At 45.2% G+C, this 20293-nt stretch overlaps 1 protein-coding gene across 1 annotated transcript; it reads left to right on the forward strand.

The window, feature by feature from the left end:
• The first annotated feature begins 378 nt into the window (after positions 1 to 378).
• Positions 379 to 1407, forward strand: LOC122931315 (olfactory receptor 52A1-like). Its single transcript, XM_044285378.1, has one exon. It carries the CDS (start codon positions 385 to 387, stop codon positions 1405 to 1407), a length of 1023 nt encoding a protein of 340 aa, XP_044141313.1. The 5' UTR covers positions 379 to 384.
• Positions 1408 to 20293: the final 18886 nt, after the last annotated feature.

Raw genomic sequence — 20293 nt, forward strand, 5'->3', positions numbered from 1 at the left:
GTCAGTGTGAGGGCCCGTTCAGATCTACGCTCCTCTGACAGGATCACACAGCATTGCTATTATTTATAATGCTGTGTGACCATGAGAGTCCTGGAATCTATTCTATAACACTGACAAGTTTATGTCAGTGTATTTCAGTAGATGTGGTCACACCAGTGCCGGGATAAAGGAATACTTTTTAGGTTGTAACACCTTTTATCTTAGCTTTAAATGAAGCAGACTGACATTGAGTGCTAGAATACTTGTGTTGTCCATGTAGCCTAGGACAATGAGAGCTGAATTTCTTCAACTGTATCTCATCTTCAGGATCACCTATGGTTTCTACAGAAAGTTATTTTTGTCCACACTCTGCCAGAGAAGATGGCAAAATCCCTGCCGGAGAACATGGCAAATTCCACTTTTAATCCCACCTACTTCCTACTGGTTGGTATTCCGGGACTAGAACATGAACATATCTGGATCTCAATCCCATTCTGTATCATCTATGTATTGGCTTTGCTGGGAAACATCATGGTAATAGTTGTCATCCTCATGTCTCCAAGACTCCACCAGCCTATGTTTATATTCCTCTCCATGTTGGCATTCAATGACTGTCTTCTTTCTACAAGCATTTCCCCCAAAATCTTGTCCATCTTCTGGTTCAATATCAGAGCCATTAGCTTTAATGGGTGTCTTCTCCAGATGTTCTTCATTCACAGCTTAACCAGTATTGAATCTGGGTTCTTGCTTTCCATGGCGTATGACCGCTACATTGCCATATATAAGCCTCTCCGATATAGCTCCATAATAACCACTAGACTGATAACCAGACTGGTCATTGTGTTTCTGGTCCGGGCAGTTGTTCTGGACGGCCCCTGTATTGTTTTGATCAGGAGGTTTCCTGCTTTCAAGACCAACGTCATTGCACATTCCTACTGCGAGCACATGGCGGTGGTGAAGCTCGCAGCTGCTGACATCCGGGTGAACAGTATACTTGGCCTATTTGTGGCTTTCACCATCCTTGGTGTTGATTTGCTTTTCATCCTCCTATCGTATACCATGATTTTTAATGCCGTCTTCCGTCTTCCATCTAAAGACGCTCGTCTGAAAGCATTTAACACGTGTACCCCTCATATGTGCGTGTTCCTCAGCTTTTACAGCATGGCCATATTCTCTTTCTTATCCCACCGATATGGCAAGAAGATTCCTCCTTATGTCCATATTATCTTCTCCAACATCTATCTCTTGGTTCCACCTATGCTTAACCCACTTATTTATGGGATTAAGACTACCCTGATCCGTGAAGAGACCAGGAAAATCTTAAAAGAAAAATTTGAAAAAAATTTAAGAATTATGAATGGTGCTAAGAAGAGAACCTGCCATAAGATCTCAGGAATTAGGAAATTGAACAGTACAGTGTCCTATTGAAACCACAGGCAGCAGTGATGTATGTGTAATCGGCTTATGTAACATCTGCTACTACCTTATACTGTATAGTGCTCCCCCGGTATCCTGCAATACAGTCTCTGGACTGTGGATCCTTTCTGTCCTGTTTTATATGGTGGTAAACTGAAAGCTTGTTATTCTCCCACCAGATGCAGAGATCTCTGTAGCCTTAGTTTAAAGGGGTTGTCCGCTTTTTTTTTTCTATAATGATGACCTATCCTCAGGATATGTCACCGATATCAGATCAGCAGACTTTTAATCCCCAGGGTAAGAAGATTCCTCGTGTTTCTGCTCCAGGCTGCTCTCTAGCCGTGCACATTCTGCAATTCACTAGACACTGACTTCTATTTCCTCCTACAGGGGAAGTGGTGGTGCCAGCCTTGCTAGAGATAAAATGTAAGAGGATTCAGCCTCCGAGAAGCTAGAGAACTTCCCACACCGTACTCAGCCTATAGGACATAATACAGTGCATGAAATAAAGTGACATTAACACTTTCACCAGTTTGCAGTGAGGAGACTGCATACCCCCATGCTTCATAAAGCCATCCCCGGGGTTCTTGTGCCATAAGAATAAGGCACTAGGAAGACAGTAGGAGCAAGCTTGCCTTTATATATAGTACCATATTTTCACTTTATATACAGTACAGACCAAAAGTTTGGACACACCTTCTCATTCAAAGAGTTTTCTTTATTTTCACGACTATGAAAATTGTAGATTCACACTGAAGGCATCAAAACTATAAATTAACACATGTGGAATTGTATACATAACAAAAAAGTGTGAAACAACTGAAAATATGTCATATTCTAGGTTCTTCAAAGTAGCCACCTTTTGCTTTGATTACTGCTTTGCACACTCTTGGCATTCTCTTGATGAGCTTCAAGAGGTAGTCACTAGAGTTGAGCGGACACCTGGATGTTCGGGTTCGAGAAGTTCGGCCGAACTTCCCGAAAATGTTCGGGTTCGGGATCCGAACCCGATCCGAACTTCATCCCGAACCCGAACCCCATTGAAGTCAATGGGGACCCAAACTTTTCGGCACTAAAAAGGCTGTAAAACAGCCCAGGAAAGGGCTAGAGGTCTGCAAAAGGCAGCAACATGTAGGTAAATCCCCTGCAAACAAATGTGGATAGGGAAATGAATTAAAATAAAAATTAAATAAATAAAAATTAACCAAAATCAATTGGAGAGAGGTCCCATAGCAGAGAATCAGGCTTCACGTCACCCACCACTGCAACAGTCCATTGTCATAAATTTAGGCCCAGCACCCAGGCAGAGGAGAGAGGTCCCGTAACACAGAATCTGGCTTCATGTCAGCAGAGAATCAGTCTTCATGTCATAGCAGAGAATCAGGCTTCACGTCAGCCACCACTGCAACAGTCCATTGGCATATATTTAGGCCCAGCACCCAGGCAGAGGAGAGAGGTCCCGTAACAGAGGATCTGGCTTCATGTCATCAGAGAATCAGTCTTCATGTCATAGCAGAGAATCAGGCTTCACGTCACCCACCACTGTAAGAGTCCATTTTCATAAATTTAGGCCCAGCACCCAGGCAGAGGAGAGAGGTCCCGTAACAGAGGATCTGGCTTCATGTCATCAGAGAATCAGTCTTCATGTCATAGCAGAGAATCAGGCTTCACGTCACCCACCACTGTAAGAGTCCATTTTCATAAATTTAGGCCCAGCACCCAGGCAGAGGAGAGAGGTCCCGTAACAGAGGATCTGGCTTCATGTCAGCAGAGAATCAGTCTGCATGTCATAGCAGAGAATCAGGCTTCACGTCACCCACCACTGTAACAGTCCATTGTCAGATATTTAGGCCCAGCACCCAGGCAGAGGAGAGAGGTCCCGTAACAGACAATCTGGCTTCATGTCAGCAGAGAATCAGTCTGCATGTCATAGCAGAGAATCAGGCTTCACGTCACCCAACATTGGAACAGTCCATTGGCATATATTTAGGCCCCGGCACCCAGACAGAGGAGAGGTTCATTCAACTTTGGGTAGCCTCGCAATATAATGGCAAAATGAAAATAAAAATAGGATTGAATGAGGAAGTGCCCTGGAGTCCAATAATATATGGTTAAGGGGAGGTAGTTAATGTCTAATCTGCACAAGGGACGGACAGGTCCTGTGGGATCCATGCCTGGTTCATTTTTATGAACGTCAGCTTGTCCACATTGGCTGTAGACAGGCGGCTGCGTTTGTCTGTAGTGACGCCCCCTGCCGCGCTGAATACACGTTCAGACAAAACGCTGGCCGCCGGGCAGGCCAGCACCTCCAAGGCATAAAAGGCTAGCTCTGGCCACGTGGACAATTTAGAGACCCAGAAGTTGAATGGGGCCGAACCATCAGTCAGTACGTGGAGGGGTGTGCACACGTACTGTTCCACCATGTTAGTAAAATGTTGCCTCCTGCTAACACGTTGCGTATCAGGTGGTGGTGCAGTTAGCTGTGGCGTGTTGACAAAAGTTTTCCACATCTCTGCCATGCTAACCCTGCCCTCAGAGGAGCTGGCCGTGACACAGCTGCCTTGGCGACCTCTTGCTCCTCCTCTGCCTTGGCCTTGGGCTTCCACTTGTTCCCCTGTGACATTTGGGAATGCTCTCAGTAGCGCGTCTACCAACGTGCGCTTGTACTCGCGCATCTTCTTATCACGCTCCAGTGCAGGAAGTAAGGTGGGCATATTGTCTTTGTACCGTGGATCCAGCAGGGTGGCAACCCAGTAGTCCGCACACGTTAAAATGTGGGCAACTCTGCTGTCGTTGCGCAGGCACTGCAGCATGTAGTCGCTCATGTGTGCCAGGCTGCCCAGGGGCTGCTGTGGGAGGCGTATCGTCATCGTCCTGCCTTTCCCCCCAGCCACGCACCAATGATGGGCCAGAGCTGCGTTGGGTGCCACCCCGCTGTGACCATGCTTCATCCTCATCCTCCTCCATCTCCTCCTCATCCTCGTCCTCCAGTAGTGGGCCCTGGCTGGCCACATTTGTACCTGGCCTCTGCTGTTGAAATAAACCTCCCTCTGAGTCACTTCGAAGAGACTGGCCTGAAAGTGCTAAAAATGACCCCTATTCCTCCTCCTCCTCCTCCTCCTCCTCCTCCTCCTGGGCCACCTCCTCTTCCATCATCGCCCTAAGTGTTTTCTCAAGGAGACATAGAAGTGGTATTGTAACGCTGATAACGGCGTCATCGCCACTGGCCATGTTGGTGGAGTACTCGAAACAGCGCAACAGGGCACACAGGTCTCGCATGGAGGCCCAGTCATTGGTGGTGAAGTGGTGCTGTTCCGTAGTGCGACTGACCCGTGCGTGCTGCAGCTGAAACTCCACTATGGCCTGCTGCTGCTCGCACAGTCTGTCCAGCATGTGCAAGGTGGAGTTCCACCTGGTGGGCACGTCGCATATGAGGCGGTGAGCGGGAAGGCCGAAGTTACGCTGTAGCGCAGACAGGCGAGCAGCAGCAGGATGTGAACGCCGGAAGCGCGCACAGACGGCCCGCGCTTTATGCAGCAGCTCTGACATGTCGGGGTAGTTGTGAATGAACTTCTGCACCACCAAATTCAGCACATGCGCCAAGCAAGGGATGTGCGTCAAACCGGCTAGTCCCAGAGCTGCAACGAGATTTCGCCCATTATCGCACACCACCAGGCCGGGCTTGAGGCTCACCGGCAGCAACCACTCGTCGGTCTGTTGTTCTATACCCCGCCACAACTCCTGTGCGGTGTGGGGCCTGTCCCCCAAACATATGAGTTTCAGAATGGCCTGCTGACGTTTACCCCGGGCTGTGCTGAAGTTGGTGGTGAAGGTGTGTGGCTGACTGGATGAGCAGGTGGAAGAAGAGGAGGAGAAAGCCGAGAAGGTGGAGGTGGCAACAGGAGGCAAAGAATGTTGCCCTGCGATCCTTGGCAGCGGAAGGACGTGCGCCAAACAGCTCTCCGCCTGGGGCCCAGCTGCCACTACATTTACCCAGTGTGCAGTTAGGGAGATATAGCGTCCCTGGCCGTGCTTACTGGTCCACGAATCTGTGGTTAGGTGGACCTTGCCACAGATGGCGTTGGGCAGTGCACACTTGATTTTATCGGATACTTAGTTGTGCAGGGAAGGCACGGCTCTCTTGGAGAAGTAGTGCCGGCTAGGAACAACATACTGTGGGACAGCAAGCGACATGAGCTGTTTGAAGCTGTCTGTGTCCACCAGCCTAAATGACAGCATTTCATAGGCCAGTAGTTTAGAAATGCTGGCATTCAGGGCCAGGGATCGAGGGTGGCTAGGTGGGAATTTACGCTTTCTCTCAAATGTTTGTGAGATGGAGAGCTGAACGCTGCCGTGTGACATGGTTGAGATGCTTGGTGACAGAGGTGGTGGTGGTGTTGGTGGTACATCCCCTGTTTGCTGGGCGGCAGGTGCCAACGTTCCTCCAGAGGCGGAGGAAGAGGCCGAGGCGGCAGCAGCAGAAGAGGCCGAGGCGGCAGCAGCAGAAGAGGCCGAGGCGGCAGCAGCAGAAGAGGTAGCAGGGGGAGCCTGAGTGACTTCCTTGGTTTTAAGGTGTTTACTCCACTGCAGTTCATGCTTTGCATGAAGGTGCCTGGTCATGCAGGTTGTGCTAAGGTTCAGAACGTTAATGCCTCGCTTCAGGCTCTGATGGCACAGCGTGCAAACCACTCGGGTCTTGTCGTCAGCACATTGTTTGAAGAAGTGCCATGCCAGGGAACTCCTTGAAGCTGCCTTTGGGGTGCTCGGTCCCAGATGGTGGCGGTCAGTAGCAGGCGGAGTCTCTTGGCGGCGGGTGTTCTGCTTTTGCCCACTGCTCCCTCTTTTGCTACGCTGTTGGCTCGATGTCACTACTGCCTCTTCCTCCGAACTGTGAAAGTCAGTGGCACGACCTTCATTCCATGTGGGGTCTAGGACCTCATCGTCCCCTGCATCGTCTTCCACCCAGTCTTGATCCCTGACCTCCTGTTCAGTCTGCACACTGCAGAAAGACGCAGCAGTTGGCACCTGTGTTTCGTCATCATCAGAGACATGCTGAGGTGGTATTCCCATGTCCTCATCATCAGGAAACATAAGTGGTTGTGCGTCAGTGCATTCTATGTCTTCCACCGCTGGGGAAGGGCTAGGTGGATGCCCTTGGGAAACCCTGCCAGCGGAGTCTTCAAACAGCATAAGAGACTGCTGCATAACTTGAGGCTGAGACAGTTTCCCTGGTATGCATGGGGGTGATGTGACAGACTGATGGGGTTGGTTTTCAGGCGCCATCTGTGCGCTTTCTGCAGAAGACTGGGTGGGAGATAATGTGAACGTGCTGGATCCACTGTCGGCCACCCAATTGACTAATGCCTGTACCTGCTCAGGCCTTACCATCCTTAGAACGGCATTGGGCCCCACCATATATCGCTGTAAATTCTGGCGGCTACTGGGACCTGAGGTAGTTGTTACACTAGGACGTGTGGATGTGGCAGAACGGCCACGTCCTCTCCCAGCACCAGAGGGTCCACTAACACCACCACGACCATGTCCACGTCCGCGTCCCTTACTAGATGTTTTCCTCATTGTTATCGTTCACCACAACAACAAAAATATTATTTGGCCCAATGTATTGTATTCAAATTCAGCTGGATATAAATTTGAGGCCTAGTATTTAGGCGCTGGGTGACAGGTATGGGTTTAGTGACAGAATTAGACTTGGAAATGCACAGTAGCGTGTGTGTGAAGTTATTCTGAATGTCCCTATGTGCACCTTCAATATGATCTACCCTTTTAGGGATAGATTTCAAATAGCTCTGATACAGCAGAAACCACTAAATTTTTAAATTGCTAAATTGGGAATTGTATTTCAACCCAGAACAAGAAATGTGCTTGAACGGACACTAAATAACTCGCCCAGCTACAGCACTAAGGACAGATTTAGCGGGATATAAATTTGAGGCCTAGTATTTAGGCGCTGGGTGACAGGTATAGATTTACTGACGAAATTAGACTTGAAAATGCACAGTAGCGGGTGTGTGTGAAGTTATTCTGAATGACCCAATGTGCACCTTGAATATTATATACCCTTTTAGGGATAGATTTCAAATAGCTCTGATACAGCAGAAACCAATAAATTAGGAAATGCTAAATTGGGAATTGTATTTCAACCCAGAACAAAAAATGTGCTTGCCCAGCCACAACAGTAACGACAGATTTAGCGGGATATAAATTTGAGGCCTAGTATTTAGGCGCTGGGTGACAGGTATAGATTTACTGACAGAATTAGACTGGGATATGGCCAAAAAATAACCACACTATTGCTGGTTAAATGCACTTGGTGTGACAGCTTCACCCTGATGTAGCTTTAGCCAAAAAACAACCACACCATTGAGGGTTAAATGCACTTGGTGACAGGCGCAGCTTGCCCCTGATGTAGTATATGGCCAAAAAATAAACAGGCTATTGCTGGTTAAATGCACTTGGTGTGACAGCTTGACCAACCACACTACTGAGGGTTAAATGCACTTGGTGACGGGCGCAGCTTGCCCCTGATGTAGTATATGGCCAAAAAATAAACAGACTATTGCTGGTTAAATGCACTTGGTGTGACAGCTTCACCCTGATGTAGGCTTTAGCCAAAAAACAACCACACCATTGAGGGTTAAATGCACTTGGTCGCAGCTTGTGCTGGCGCACCACAAGACACAAAATGGCCGCCGATCACCCCAGAAAAATGTGACTGACAAACGGTCTGGGCAGCCTAAAAACAGTGAGCAATTGAGTATCAGCAGCTCAATGACCCACAGCTGCAGATCGATCAATAATCAAGTCCTTTGGAGGAGTTAATCTGCCTAATCTCGCCCTACTGTCGCAGCCGCAACCTCTCCCTACGCTAATCAGAGCAGAGTGACGGGCGGCGCTATGTGACTCCAGCTTAAATAGAGGCTGGGTCACATGGTGCTCTGGCCAATCACAGCCATGCCAATAGTAGGCATGGCTGTGATGGCCTCTTGGGGCAAGTAGTATGACGCTTGTTGATTGGCTGCTTTGCAGCCTTTCAAAAAGCACCAAGAAAGCGTCACAAAAGCGCCAAGAAAGCGACGAACACCGAACCCGAACCCGGACTTTTACGAAAATGTTCGGGTCCGTGTCACGGACACCCCAAAATTCGGTACGAACCCGAACTATACAGTCCGGGTTCGCTCATCCCTAGTAGTCACCTGAAATGTTTTTCACTTCACAGGTGTGCCCTGTCAGGTTTAATAAGTGGGATTTCTTGACTTATAAATGGGGTTGGGACCATCAGTTGCGTTGTGGAGAAGTCAGGTGGATACACAGCTGATAGTCCTACTGAATAGACTGTTAGAATTTGTATTATGGCAAGAAAAAAGCAGCTAAGTAAAGAAAATGAGTGGCCATCATTACTTTAAGAAATGAAGGTCAGTCGGTCCGAAAAATTGGGAAAACTTTAAAATTGTCCCTAAGTGCAGTCACAAAAACCATCAAGCGCTACAAAGAAACTGGCTCACATGCGGACCGCCCCAGGAAAGGAAAACTCTTTGAATGAGAAGGTGTGTCCAAACTTTTGGTCTGTACTGTAGGTCCGCAGCCTTTGCTGACGACCTGTTAATAGTAATCTCTAACCCTGAAGAGGCATTACCTTCCATCATGTCCATATTCGACAAGTATAGTGTAGTGTCTAATTTTAAGATCAATTTCTCCAAATCAGAAGCCCTCCCAATTAATATCCCCAACAAAGTCCTAACCATACTCAAAAGATCATCTGCGTTTAAATGGCCCGCAACTTCCATTAAGTTTTTAGGGGTTAATGTCCCTGCTAACCTAAACCTCTTGTTCAGACTTAATTATGTTCCTCTTTTCTCCAAAATTAGATCCTTTATCTCCTCTTTAAAAATTCCCTACATGTCCTGGTTTGGGAGGAAAAATCTTCTCTCAACATTTGTACTACCCCAATTGCTGTATTTATTCCAGGCCCTACCAATACATATTCCCACCTCCTTTTATACCAAAATTAGAAGAGTATTTACATCCTTCTTATGGAATTCTAAAAGACCTAGACTAGCTTACTCGCTTCTTTCTCAGAAAAAACATAAAGGTGGTGTATCCTTACCAGATATGGCACTATATAATAGGGCTATTCAGCTAGCTAAATGGGCGCTCCTAACGAATGATAAAATTAACGCTCCTTATTTGGATATAGAAAGGTCTTTGCTGGGAATACATAGAAATGCTATTTTGTGGTCTCAGGAAGTCCCTCTTTCTCTTTGTCCGGAGATGAGTCCGCTGACCAAAAGCATGCTTGTCAGTTATCGTGATTCCCCAGTAGCACCCCCCAAGGGTTTTAAAATATCTAAATTGACTCCACTTGATGTTCTGCCTTACCTCTTTAATAGGTTGAGCAGGGGGGACGAGAGTTGGTGGCATTCTTTAAGAGGTGTTAGAATAGGTGAGGTGATGGAATCTAACCGCTTTTTATCTTTGGAAGAAATCCATGCCAAATTAGGTATAAAACCTCCCACCCCAATTCAAACGTGGGACTTCAGTAACACATGTAGGAAGTTTGAGAAAGAACCAGAGTGTCAATTTTCTGAGCCTACGTGGCTTGAAAATCTTTCTATACTACCAACCCCCTTGAAAAAGTCACTCTCTATTTCTTACAATAACCTTCTGACTGTGACTAGTAACCCCAAACCTTATTTCCTATGTCAATGGGAAAAGGAGTTGCGGAGGAGCTTCTCGGAGGCTGAATCCTCTTACATTTTATCTCATGCGGCTGGGTTCTCCACATGTGTTTGCTTCCAGGAAAACTCCTATAAGACCATAACAAGGTGGTATAGGACTCCAGAGTACTTGTTTTCCATAGGTCTAGCCCCCAACAACAATTGTTGGAGATGCCAAGCAGAAGGTGGATCTATGATACATATTTGGTGGTCTTGTCCTCTATTAGCACAATTTTGGAAAGATGTTGAAAGATCTATTAATTCAATTTGTGATACCTCCATAACACTTTCCCCTGAGTTGGTATTGCTTTGGATCCCATCCTCCAACTTTCGTCCTTCAAGAAATAACCTTCCCACACATATGATCGCCACAGCGAAACTATTAATCCCCACTAGATGGAGAGATTCTTCTCCCCCTGACCTTAATATGTGGTTCAATAAAATGCATCAACTTCATAGATTGGAGGAGTTCCTGGGTTGGGTCCATGGCAATAGACTTAAATACATGGAGGTATGGTCTCCCTGGAAAAAATCGCAAGAGGTAAGAGATGAGGAGACACTAGATCAATTAGTGGGTTAATAGTTGGATCAACTTGGATATTTGGTTCGATACACAATATTTAGGTTGGTACGTGTCTTCCCCTCTCTTACTATCTCCAGACATAATTGAAGGTGAAATATATCCCCATTACATTACATTGTTCGGGACATTCTACATTCAACTTCCAAAATAGACGTAAGTTAGCTACGCAACATCTTATACACATATGTAGACTATTATCATTACTCCACTCTTATAGGAGTATTTTTTCTCATTCACCAAGTGCCTTATTTGTTTTTTCCCCACTGTACCCCCCCTCTTATATGTTTCTTTTCCCTTGTTCTCAATTGTTTACTGAATGTGAATCTGATACATATTATGAATATGTTCATATGCGACTAATTGTGTAATCTACATTATTGTATTTTCACTGTAAGTCTTTTGATATGAGTCGTTTTATGGACTTCTTGTTGTTATACTTAAAACAATAAAAAGAGATTTACAAAAAAAAAAAAAGATGTGTGGCATCAGGCGGGTGGCAGCATCAGAATAGTAGCTGAGGCAGGTAGCCATAAGAAACCTGTCTCTTTTGTCAAAGTGTTGGTGTGACACCATGGATGATCTAGTTTGATGCATCAGGCATTGGTGGGTGGAAATCCTTGCTGATCCACATCTGATTCATCTTGACAAAGGTCAGTCTCTCCACATTTTGGGTGGACAGGCGAGTTTTCCTGGAGTCATTATGGCCCCCGCCGCACTAAACACCCGCTCTGATGCCACACTACTCGCCGGGCAGGACAGCTTTTCCAGGGCAAACTCGGCCAGTTGCGGCCACAAATCCTTTTTGGCTGCCCAGTAGCCCAGCGATCTTTAATGTGGGGTGGCAGGGTGCTGTCCAAGTATGCCACCACCTGTTGGTTCAGGTTCTGCTCTATGTCTAGCTGCTGGTGAGTAGTTTCTTCACTATGCGAGTGGAGTGAAGAAAGCTGCTCATCAGTGACTCTAGAATCAGGCGGCTACTTATGGAGCTGGTGCTACTCCTGCCACCCCACCCCTCCCTAGCAGCCATGGCAGTGGAACGTGAGCGCAGAGAGCCCCCCCCCCGGTCTGACCTGCGAGAGGATGGAAGATGGGAAGATAGGCAGCCGCCAACTGACTTCATAAGATGTCTCTATAGTAGTTCAGTTTTTCCTCCCTCTCAGCGGGTGTAAAAAAGGCCCCCATTTTGTACCGCTTCCGAGGGTCCAACAAGGTGGAGAGCCAGAAGTCATCCCTCTGCTGAATGGTGACAATTCGTCTGTCACTGCGCAAACAATTGAGTATGCATCGGGCCATTAGTGCAAGTGACTCAGAGGGACTCCCTGCCTCCATCTCCACTGCATACTGCCACCGTGTGCCTGGGTCCTCTGTCTCGTCTTCCTCATCTCCCTCTTGCTCCTCTGGCTGCTCCTGCTCCTCCTCTCCTGTCACCTGTGTAGAAAAACCACCCATTTCGCTACACATTGCTTGTGCTCCAATGTCCTCTACTCCTTCTCCTTTAGTTTAGCCCCCACAGGGCTCATGTGGCCATGAGATGTAGGCGACACGTCTCCAGTTCCCTGACCAGCCAGATTCACCAGCATCTGTTGCAGGACATGAAGCAGTGGAATGACATTGTTCATCCTGTAGTCCTGGCGACTGACAAATAACGTGGCCTCCTCAAAGGGCCTGAGCAAACGGCAGGTGTCACGCATGAGCTGCCCCTGGCTGACATTGAAGTTACATAGGGGAGTACTCCTGTTTGCTTGGATCATCAAGAAATCGTTTACGGCCTTTCTCTGTTCGTACTGTCGATCCAACATATGGAGGGTGGAATTCTATCTTGTGGAAACGTCAAATATCAGCCTATGTTGGGGGTGCCGTTCTGCCGCTGCAGCTCAACTGTAGCTGTACAAGTGGCTGAAGTGCACGGAAATTTTCCTGGCCATTTTTAGGATGTCTTGCAGATGGGTGGAAGACTTTAGGAACCGCTTGACAACCAGATTGAACACGTGTGCCATGCAGGGTGCATGGCCAAGCCCTCCTTGACGCAGCACCGACACTATGTTCTTCCCGTTGTCGGTCACCATGGTTCCGATTCTGAGTTGTCGCAGAGAAAGCCAGTATTCGATTTCTTGCTGAAGGACGCAGAGCAGTTCCTCCCCTGTGTGACTACGTTAACCAAGGCAAACGAGGTGCAGAACAGCATGACACCGCCGTGACCTGCACATTTGGCATGCTGGAGGGGCACTGTGAATTGTCCCTACAGTGGAGGCTGAGGACACGGTGGAGGATGAGTAGGCAGAGGCGGACATTGTCGCAGGACAAGTGGCATGAGAACATGGAGGCGGAAGCGGCGTCACCTGGCCAAGTTGCTTGTGTGGCTGTGCAGGAACCACATTCACCCAGTGGGAAGTAAAGGACATGTATTGTCCCTGACCGTAGTTACAGGTCCACACGTCGGCGCTGCCGTACACTTTAGCAGACACGGACAGGCTCAAGGACTTGCCCACCTTCTGTTCTACATGTGTGTGCAGGGCTGGTACTGCCTTTTAGGCAAATAAATGACGACTTGGAAAGGGAGGGACTGTAGCACCAGCAACTTGGACAGGAGCACATTGAGGTTCTGCACCGTTGGATGAGTGCACGCATACTGTTGTCTATTGCCAATCGCTTTGGTGATCTATTGCTAAATGACTGACGAGGAATAGGAGGAGGAGGAGCAGGAGCATCAGGACCAGCAGATGATGGGAAGGACAGACAGCTCTCTTCAGCTGAGGTGATGGAGCCTTGACTGCCTGAAACCGGGTGTGTGCCACTGGGTGATGCAACGGTTGCTGTGGCAGGCTGGACCAGCACATCAGAGCCACGGTTCTCCCAGGCCACTTTATGGTGATGCTGCATATGTTGACCATCACCACAGATTCGCCTTCTGCCCACAGATTCTACATATGTCCATATTCACCTCCTCTGGCAACTTAACAAAACACTGCCACACCGCCGAGTAGGTGATTTTACCCCCAAAACTATGCACTGACCTACTGCTACCGCCGCTGCCTCCGTGAACCCGTGCACAGCTACTTCCCGGGCAGGTAAACTCCTGCTAAGCGGGTGTTGTACCCTGGGCACGTTTGGCTACCAACCTCCCACTGCTGCCACCCTGCTGACTCCCAACCACGATAAGCGATTTGCTGGCTCCTCTGCTGCTTCACAGGCAAGCTGCCATCCTCTTCTCCCGATGATGAAGCCCTTTCATTACCAAGCTCCCAAGTGCGATCAGCTACATCATCATCATCGAGTACTGTCTGCACGTCACTGATGTCCTCCTCAACGGTCTCTTGGTCAGGAGCCTGACCACTCACAACACCAGCTCCCACGCCACTTTCCTCATCACTACTTGCCCGCCTAGTGGAGGAAGCGGCGGCCAGTAGCTGCTGACTGTCATCTAGTAGCTTGTCCTCGCTGTATAGTGGAGATTAGTGATGAGCGGCAGGTGCCATATTCGATTTCGACTAAATTAGCGAATATTCGATAGAATATTCGTTTTATATTCGTCGAAGTCGAATATTCGTCATTATTCTTGTTATTGCGATTAATATGCGATTTAAATAATCGCGTATTGCGATTTGAACTTAATGGCTACTCTCCTATTGAAATAGCAATGCGATTAATTCAAGTTATAATAATCAAATTTCGATTTTAACTTAGCACTGCTATATTCCATATTCGTTAATTCTAGCCTAATATGGAATATAGCAGTGCTAAGTTAAAATCGAAATTTGATTATTATAACTTGAATTAATCGAATTGTGATTTCAACTTGGACCTGGTTTACTATGGTTGGCTTGGTAGAATTTGCGAATATGACGAATGTATTCGTTATATTCCAGAAAACGGAGATAACAAAGTATTCTGCATCTTCGTTTTAGCTCCCTATTCATCAACTTTGCTAATTCTAGCAATCATATAGGAAAGTTTAATATAGAGACAGCTAAGTTTAATTCGCTATGCGATTATATGACTGCTTTTTTTTATGAATAGAATAATTATAATAATTATCAGGTATTGTAATTATTCTATTATTATTTTTTTTTTAAAAGCAGTCTTAAACTTAGCTGTCTCTATAGTAAACTTTCCTATATGATTGCTAGAATTAGCGAAGTTGATGAATATGGAGCTAAAACGAAGATGCAGAATACTTCGTTATCTTCGTTTCGCTAATTCTACCAAGCCAACCATAGTAAACCAGGTCCAAGTTTAAATCGGAATTCGATTAATTCAAGTTATAATAATCGAATTTCGATTTTAACTTAGCACTGCTATATGCCATATTAGGCTAGAATTAACTAATATGGCATATAGCAGTGCTAAGTTAAAATCGAAATTCGATTATTATAACTTGAAATAATCGAATAGCGATTTCAACGTAATTCTCAAATCCGACAGTACATTCTAGTATATGGAGACGTTCCCATGGTGATGGGAACTTACTGGAGCAGCCAGGAAGCCAGGAATCCAAAGGACAGGTAAGAACAACTTTAGGGAAGTGGAAAAGGGGAAAATATAACAATAAAAAATAAATAAAAAAATAAGAATATTCTAAATATCGAATTTATATCACTATATTCGAAATATTAAGCGAATTAGCGAATTGAATGCAAGATATGGTCATCCTTTCTTAGTACAAAGAGTCTTTAGAGAGAAACTGAATAACTGGCCTAAAATAGGTCCTAACGAACACTTCAAACTCCAAAAGTATGGTGACTTTCTGCAAGCATTCAGCAATGCCATCCCACATGTACAAGGACTAGAAGTACTGAACGACTATCTAGAAAACCACAGGATGCTAGCCAAGCTACCTGAAGAAGTGGCTTCTAGATAGAATCGCTATGTGACTGAACAGTTAGATCTAGGCAAGAAAGTTTTAAAGAGTTCTCGGAGTTCATCAATAAGGAAGCACGGATAGCATGTAATCCAGTAACAGCATCTTATGTCTTAAAATCCTTAGACAAAAGGACTGCACAGCAAGAAAGATAAGATGCGCAAGAGCAACTAGCTTTGCAACCAACACAGCAGCTAAAGGTCCAGATACCTACGAGACCATGTTCAAAGTCACTACTGGGATCAGTAGAGAGACAGAACCAACAAATCTTCAGACTACCTTCAAGTGTATGTTCTATGGAGAGAACCACTCCATACACAAGTGCCAACAATTGAAGAAGTCCCCAGGTCCCCAGAGGAAAAGAAAAGGTTTGTACTTGATAACCAACTGTGTTTCGGTTGTCTAAGAAAAGGCTATGTTACTAAGGAGTGTAAGAAAAAGGCTACATGCAGCGTTGGCAAAGGACACCATCCTACACCACTACATGAAGAAAGTCCAAAGAAGGATACATCCTCAATACCTAAAGATACTGAGTAAGGAAAGAAAGTATCAGTATTCTCTTGCAGAGTTAGGGAAGGAGAAGGTAATAGCACATAAATGGTTGTACCAGTGTGCATTTCAAATCCTAGAAGAAGGAACAAGAAGGTATATGCCTATGTGCTACTGGATGCCCAGAGTGATGTCACCTTCATTGATCAAGAAATCTGCAAGAAATTACAAGTGGCTACAGAACCAGTGAAGCTCAAACTCACCACAATGATGGGGAGAGACATATTAGTGAACAGTCAAAGGACTGAGAGTTAGATGACTTCATTCAAACCTTACATTATATCTACCTCCAGCTTATACAAAAGATGATATACCTCTAGATCGAGATTGCATTCTTACCTGTTAAACAGCCAATGAATGGGAGCACCTATCTGTCAATTGAGTGCCGATATTCGCGAAAAAAAATTGATATTCAAATATTCGCGCTCAACACTAGTGGAGATGAGCCCACAGCATGCAATACTTCTGTGGCTGAGGGAACAGAAAAGGACAGAGGCAGGTTGAAGACAGATGAGGGCACAGGGCCTGCTCCTGGGCCATGCCAACTAAGGGTTGTGCTTGATAAACCCACCAACTCTTGGCTGGGGTTATCTGATGTCAATTGTGACAAAGTCGAAGATATAGTCAATTATTCAAAAACTGCTGGGTTGCTGGTCAAGATGCAGTGTCCTTAATGCTGTGATTGTGTTTAATGTAAATTGTGCTTGTATAGGAGTTCCAAAAAATTTGCATAGGGAGGAGGAGTCCTAACAAGCCTCCCAGGGCTGACTCTGCCCTGCACACAGTACAGAGGAGAAGAAGAAGAAGGTCAGTGTGTGTGTGTGATGTCTGAGGACAAAGCTGCACCTCAGCAGCCATCTTGGAGAGTTATAAAAACTCCAAAGTTAGTTCCATGTACCAGCCCATAGAAGGGATAGATTACAGAGGAACCAGGCAACTCAGAGAGGGAGTGAGAATATTGGCAAAGGAAGGTAAATGTCATTTATCAGGCTCTAGGCTCCTTTGCATTAGGTGGAGAGATTCTCGGCTACATGCTGCCCACCATTACCAAGGACAGAAAGGCCATCTGGCAGAACATTGTAATCCTAGAAAGGATACAGATGTATATGATTATACAGTACAGCAGACATAGTACATCCCTCCAGTCTGGAGAAATAAGGGAGAAAGATTGATTGTCATAGAAATCTGCCCCTTCTGGGAACTAATCTGAATCACTGTAAAAGCTGCCTTGCTGCAATTGACTTTTGCATACATTGATGACCTTTGGATCAGCTTCAGTAAAGTACTGGGATTTTATTAAGAAACTTGGTCTCCTTATTCAACTTCCTCTCCTAATTGCACCTAACTGTGCTGGCATCACGAACAACACAGGGGCCCAGCCGCCAAAGCATATAAAATACCCGTTACCATCAAAGGCACCTCAACCACCATCTGGCTGGTGTTCCCTGCAATACAGAGTACCCCGGAGGATTTTGCGCTGTCTTCCTCATCATTGCACGCAGACCCAGGGAGGCTCTGCTAACTGTGAGTACAGACATCTACTACCCCCATCAGCCCACCGTAGCCTCACGTGTTGCACCTGCGGTCCGGTCCGCTCCAAAGACACGACCGCTAGCTGAGACTGGGAGCTCAGGCCTCTCGAAGTGACCACTGCTGCCACAGCCCCTACTCTGCTATGTCCTGTACCTGCGTCAGACACATTTAGGCCTCTTCCACTCCCCTGTGCATGGCCTGGCACTTCACTGTCTGGCATACTGTTAAATCAAATTGTTGATATGCATAAGATGGTGGTTACACTGTTCAATCTTGTTATTCAACATACGGTAAAATGGTGGATATATTTCTCTCTTCAGTATCTGTACTGTCACTTTAGGTTAAATAAGCACTTTATGATCTCTTAGTTCACTTGCTCTACTTGGTTTTCAGTTTGCTCTATACAATTGCTCATGATCTAGTATGAGCAGTTCGCATTTGTATGCAATTAGTTTGAATTGTATGGCTCAGTAGTTCATTTGTATGGTATTTGAAGATTGCAATTGGTGGAACTGTAAGTAAACATGCATATAACTAGTTCAGTATACAGTTCTAATCACTATAGTAACAGTAGGGACACTATATAACTCTTTTAAATACCTATTTTGGCCTCTTTGCTTCCATAAAACACAGCTCTTAGAAGAGTGTGTTTCTGTTCAGCCCCTCTCTCTGGTATAATGAATCTAGCAGCTCCTGCTAGGGGGATTTCACACACAAGCTGTGTGTGAGGCTGGCTGTAATTGGTCAAAACTCCTGGGCTGTGTGAGGCAAGCTAGGATTGATCAAGACTCCTGCTTAGTAACAACAGTTTCACTCTATGCTTTCTGTTGTGTCTGCTGTTTCATTGAGCTTACCTTACATTATATAATGAATATTAACCACCTCCCGTCTGCATGTTGACCATAAACGTCTGGGAGGTGGTTCTCTATTTCAGAAACTGCAGCTGCACGTGACAGCAGGGCAACCCAGAGAGAAGGCAGGGACAGTGCCCAGGTGTCCCTGCCTTCTGGATCGCTGCATACACAGCACTTACCGAGCCAGAGCTGTGTATGCAGAGCAGGAAGCGCTATGCCTGGCGGTCATGTGACCGCCGAGACCAGAGAGTGCAGGAGCTGTGTGAGGTCTTTCAGAGACCTCGATCAGCCCTGCACTTAGTCTGTACAGCACTGTATTGCGCTGTACAGCCTCTCTGGGGGTGTATTTCTCCTGTAACTGGGGCTACTATGTCAGGATAAATCAACAGTGAAAAAAAAAAAAGTAAGTGTTAAAAAAAATAGGTTTCACATGTAAAAAAAAAAAAAATCCCAAAGTAAGGAATAAAAAAAAATGTTAAAAATAGAAAAAATAAAATAAAATAGACCTATTTTGTATTGACGCGTCCGTGACGGTCAGATATATAAATATATCACAAAATCGACCCAGTACGATAAACACCATAAAAAATTAATTAATAAATAACTGTCAAAAATAGCCATTTTTGTCACCTTACATCACAAAAAGTGCAACACCAAGTGATCAAAAAGGCGTATGTCCCACAAAATGGTACCAAAATAAACTGTCACCTCATCCCACAAAAAATGAGCCTCTACATAGGAAATTCTCTCAAAAAATAAAAAAATTATAGCTCTCAGAACATGGACACATTAAAACATATTCTTTTGTTTCAAAAATGCTATTATTGTGTAAAACTTAAATAAATAAGAAAAAGTATACATATTAGGTATCGCCACGTCCGTAATAACCTGCTCTATGAAAATGTTACTTCACCGAACCCTTCAGGTGGACGCAGTAAAAATAAATAAATAAAAACTGTGCTAAAACAACCAACTTTTTGGTCACCTTGCCCCATAAAGTGTTATAATGAATGATCAAAAAATCATATGTACCCAAAAATAGTACCAATAAAACTGGCACCTTATCCCCTGGCTTCAAATGGGACATGGCATCTAAAAACCATGTGGAGTTCCTTTTCATCTGCGCCCTGCCGTGTGCCCATACAGCAGTTTATGACCACATGTGGGGTGTTTCTGTAAACTGCTGAATCTGGGTAATAAATATTGAGTTTTGTTTGGCTGTTAACCATCGATGTGTTAAAGAAAAAATTGGATTAAAATGGAAAATCTGCAAAAAAAGTGAAATTTTAAAGTTTGATCTCCATTTTCCTTTAATTCTTGTGGAACGCCTAAAGGGTTAACAAAGTTTGTAAAATCAGTTTTAAGTAACTTGAGGGGTGTAGTTTCTACAATGGGGTCATTTACCTTACATTATATAATCCAGTATGTAAGCCCCACAAAGTGACTACAGACCTGAACTGGTACATAAAAAGTGGGTTTTGGCAATTTTCTTAAAAATCTTAAGAATTGCTTCTAAACTTCTAAGCCTTCTAACGTTCTAAAAAAATAAAATGACATTTCCAAAATGATGCCAACATAAAGAAAATTGTAAATTTTTCAAAATTTTGGGTAAATTTGGGATTTTTTCATAAATAAAGGTGAAATATATCATATCAAGACTATTATGAAGTACAATATGTCACGAGAAAACTATCTCTCAATGGCTTGGATAAGTAAAGGCGTTCCAAAGTTATTACTACATAAAGTGAGATATGTCAGATTAGCAAAATTAGGCCTAGTCAGGAAG

The sequence above is a fragment of the Bufo gargarizans genome, chromosome 3 (assembly GCF_014858855.1).
Source record: "Bufo gargarizans isolate SCDJY-AF-19 chromosome 3, ASM1485885v1, whole genome shotgun sequence".
Lineage (NCBI taxonomy): Eukaryota > Metazoa > Chordata > Amphibia > Anura > Bufonidae > Bufo > Bufo gargarizans.

What these genes read in the sequence shown, in the direction of transcription:
- LOC122931315 (XM_044285378.1), top strand. Translation starts at nt 385, where the DNA reads ATGGCAAATTCCACTTTTAATCCCACCTACTTCCTACTGGTTGGTATT.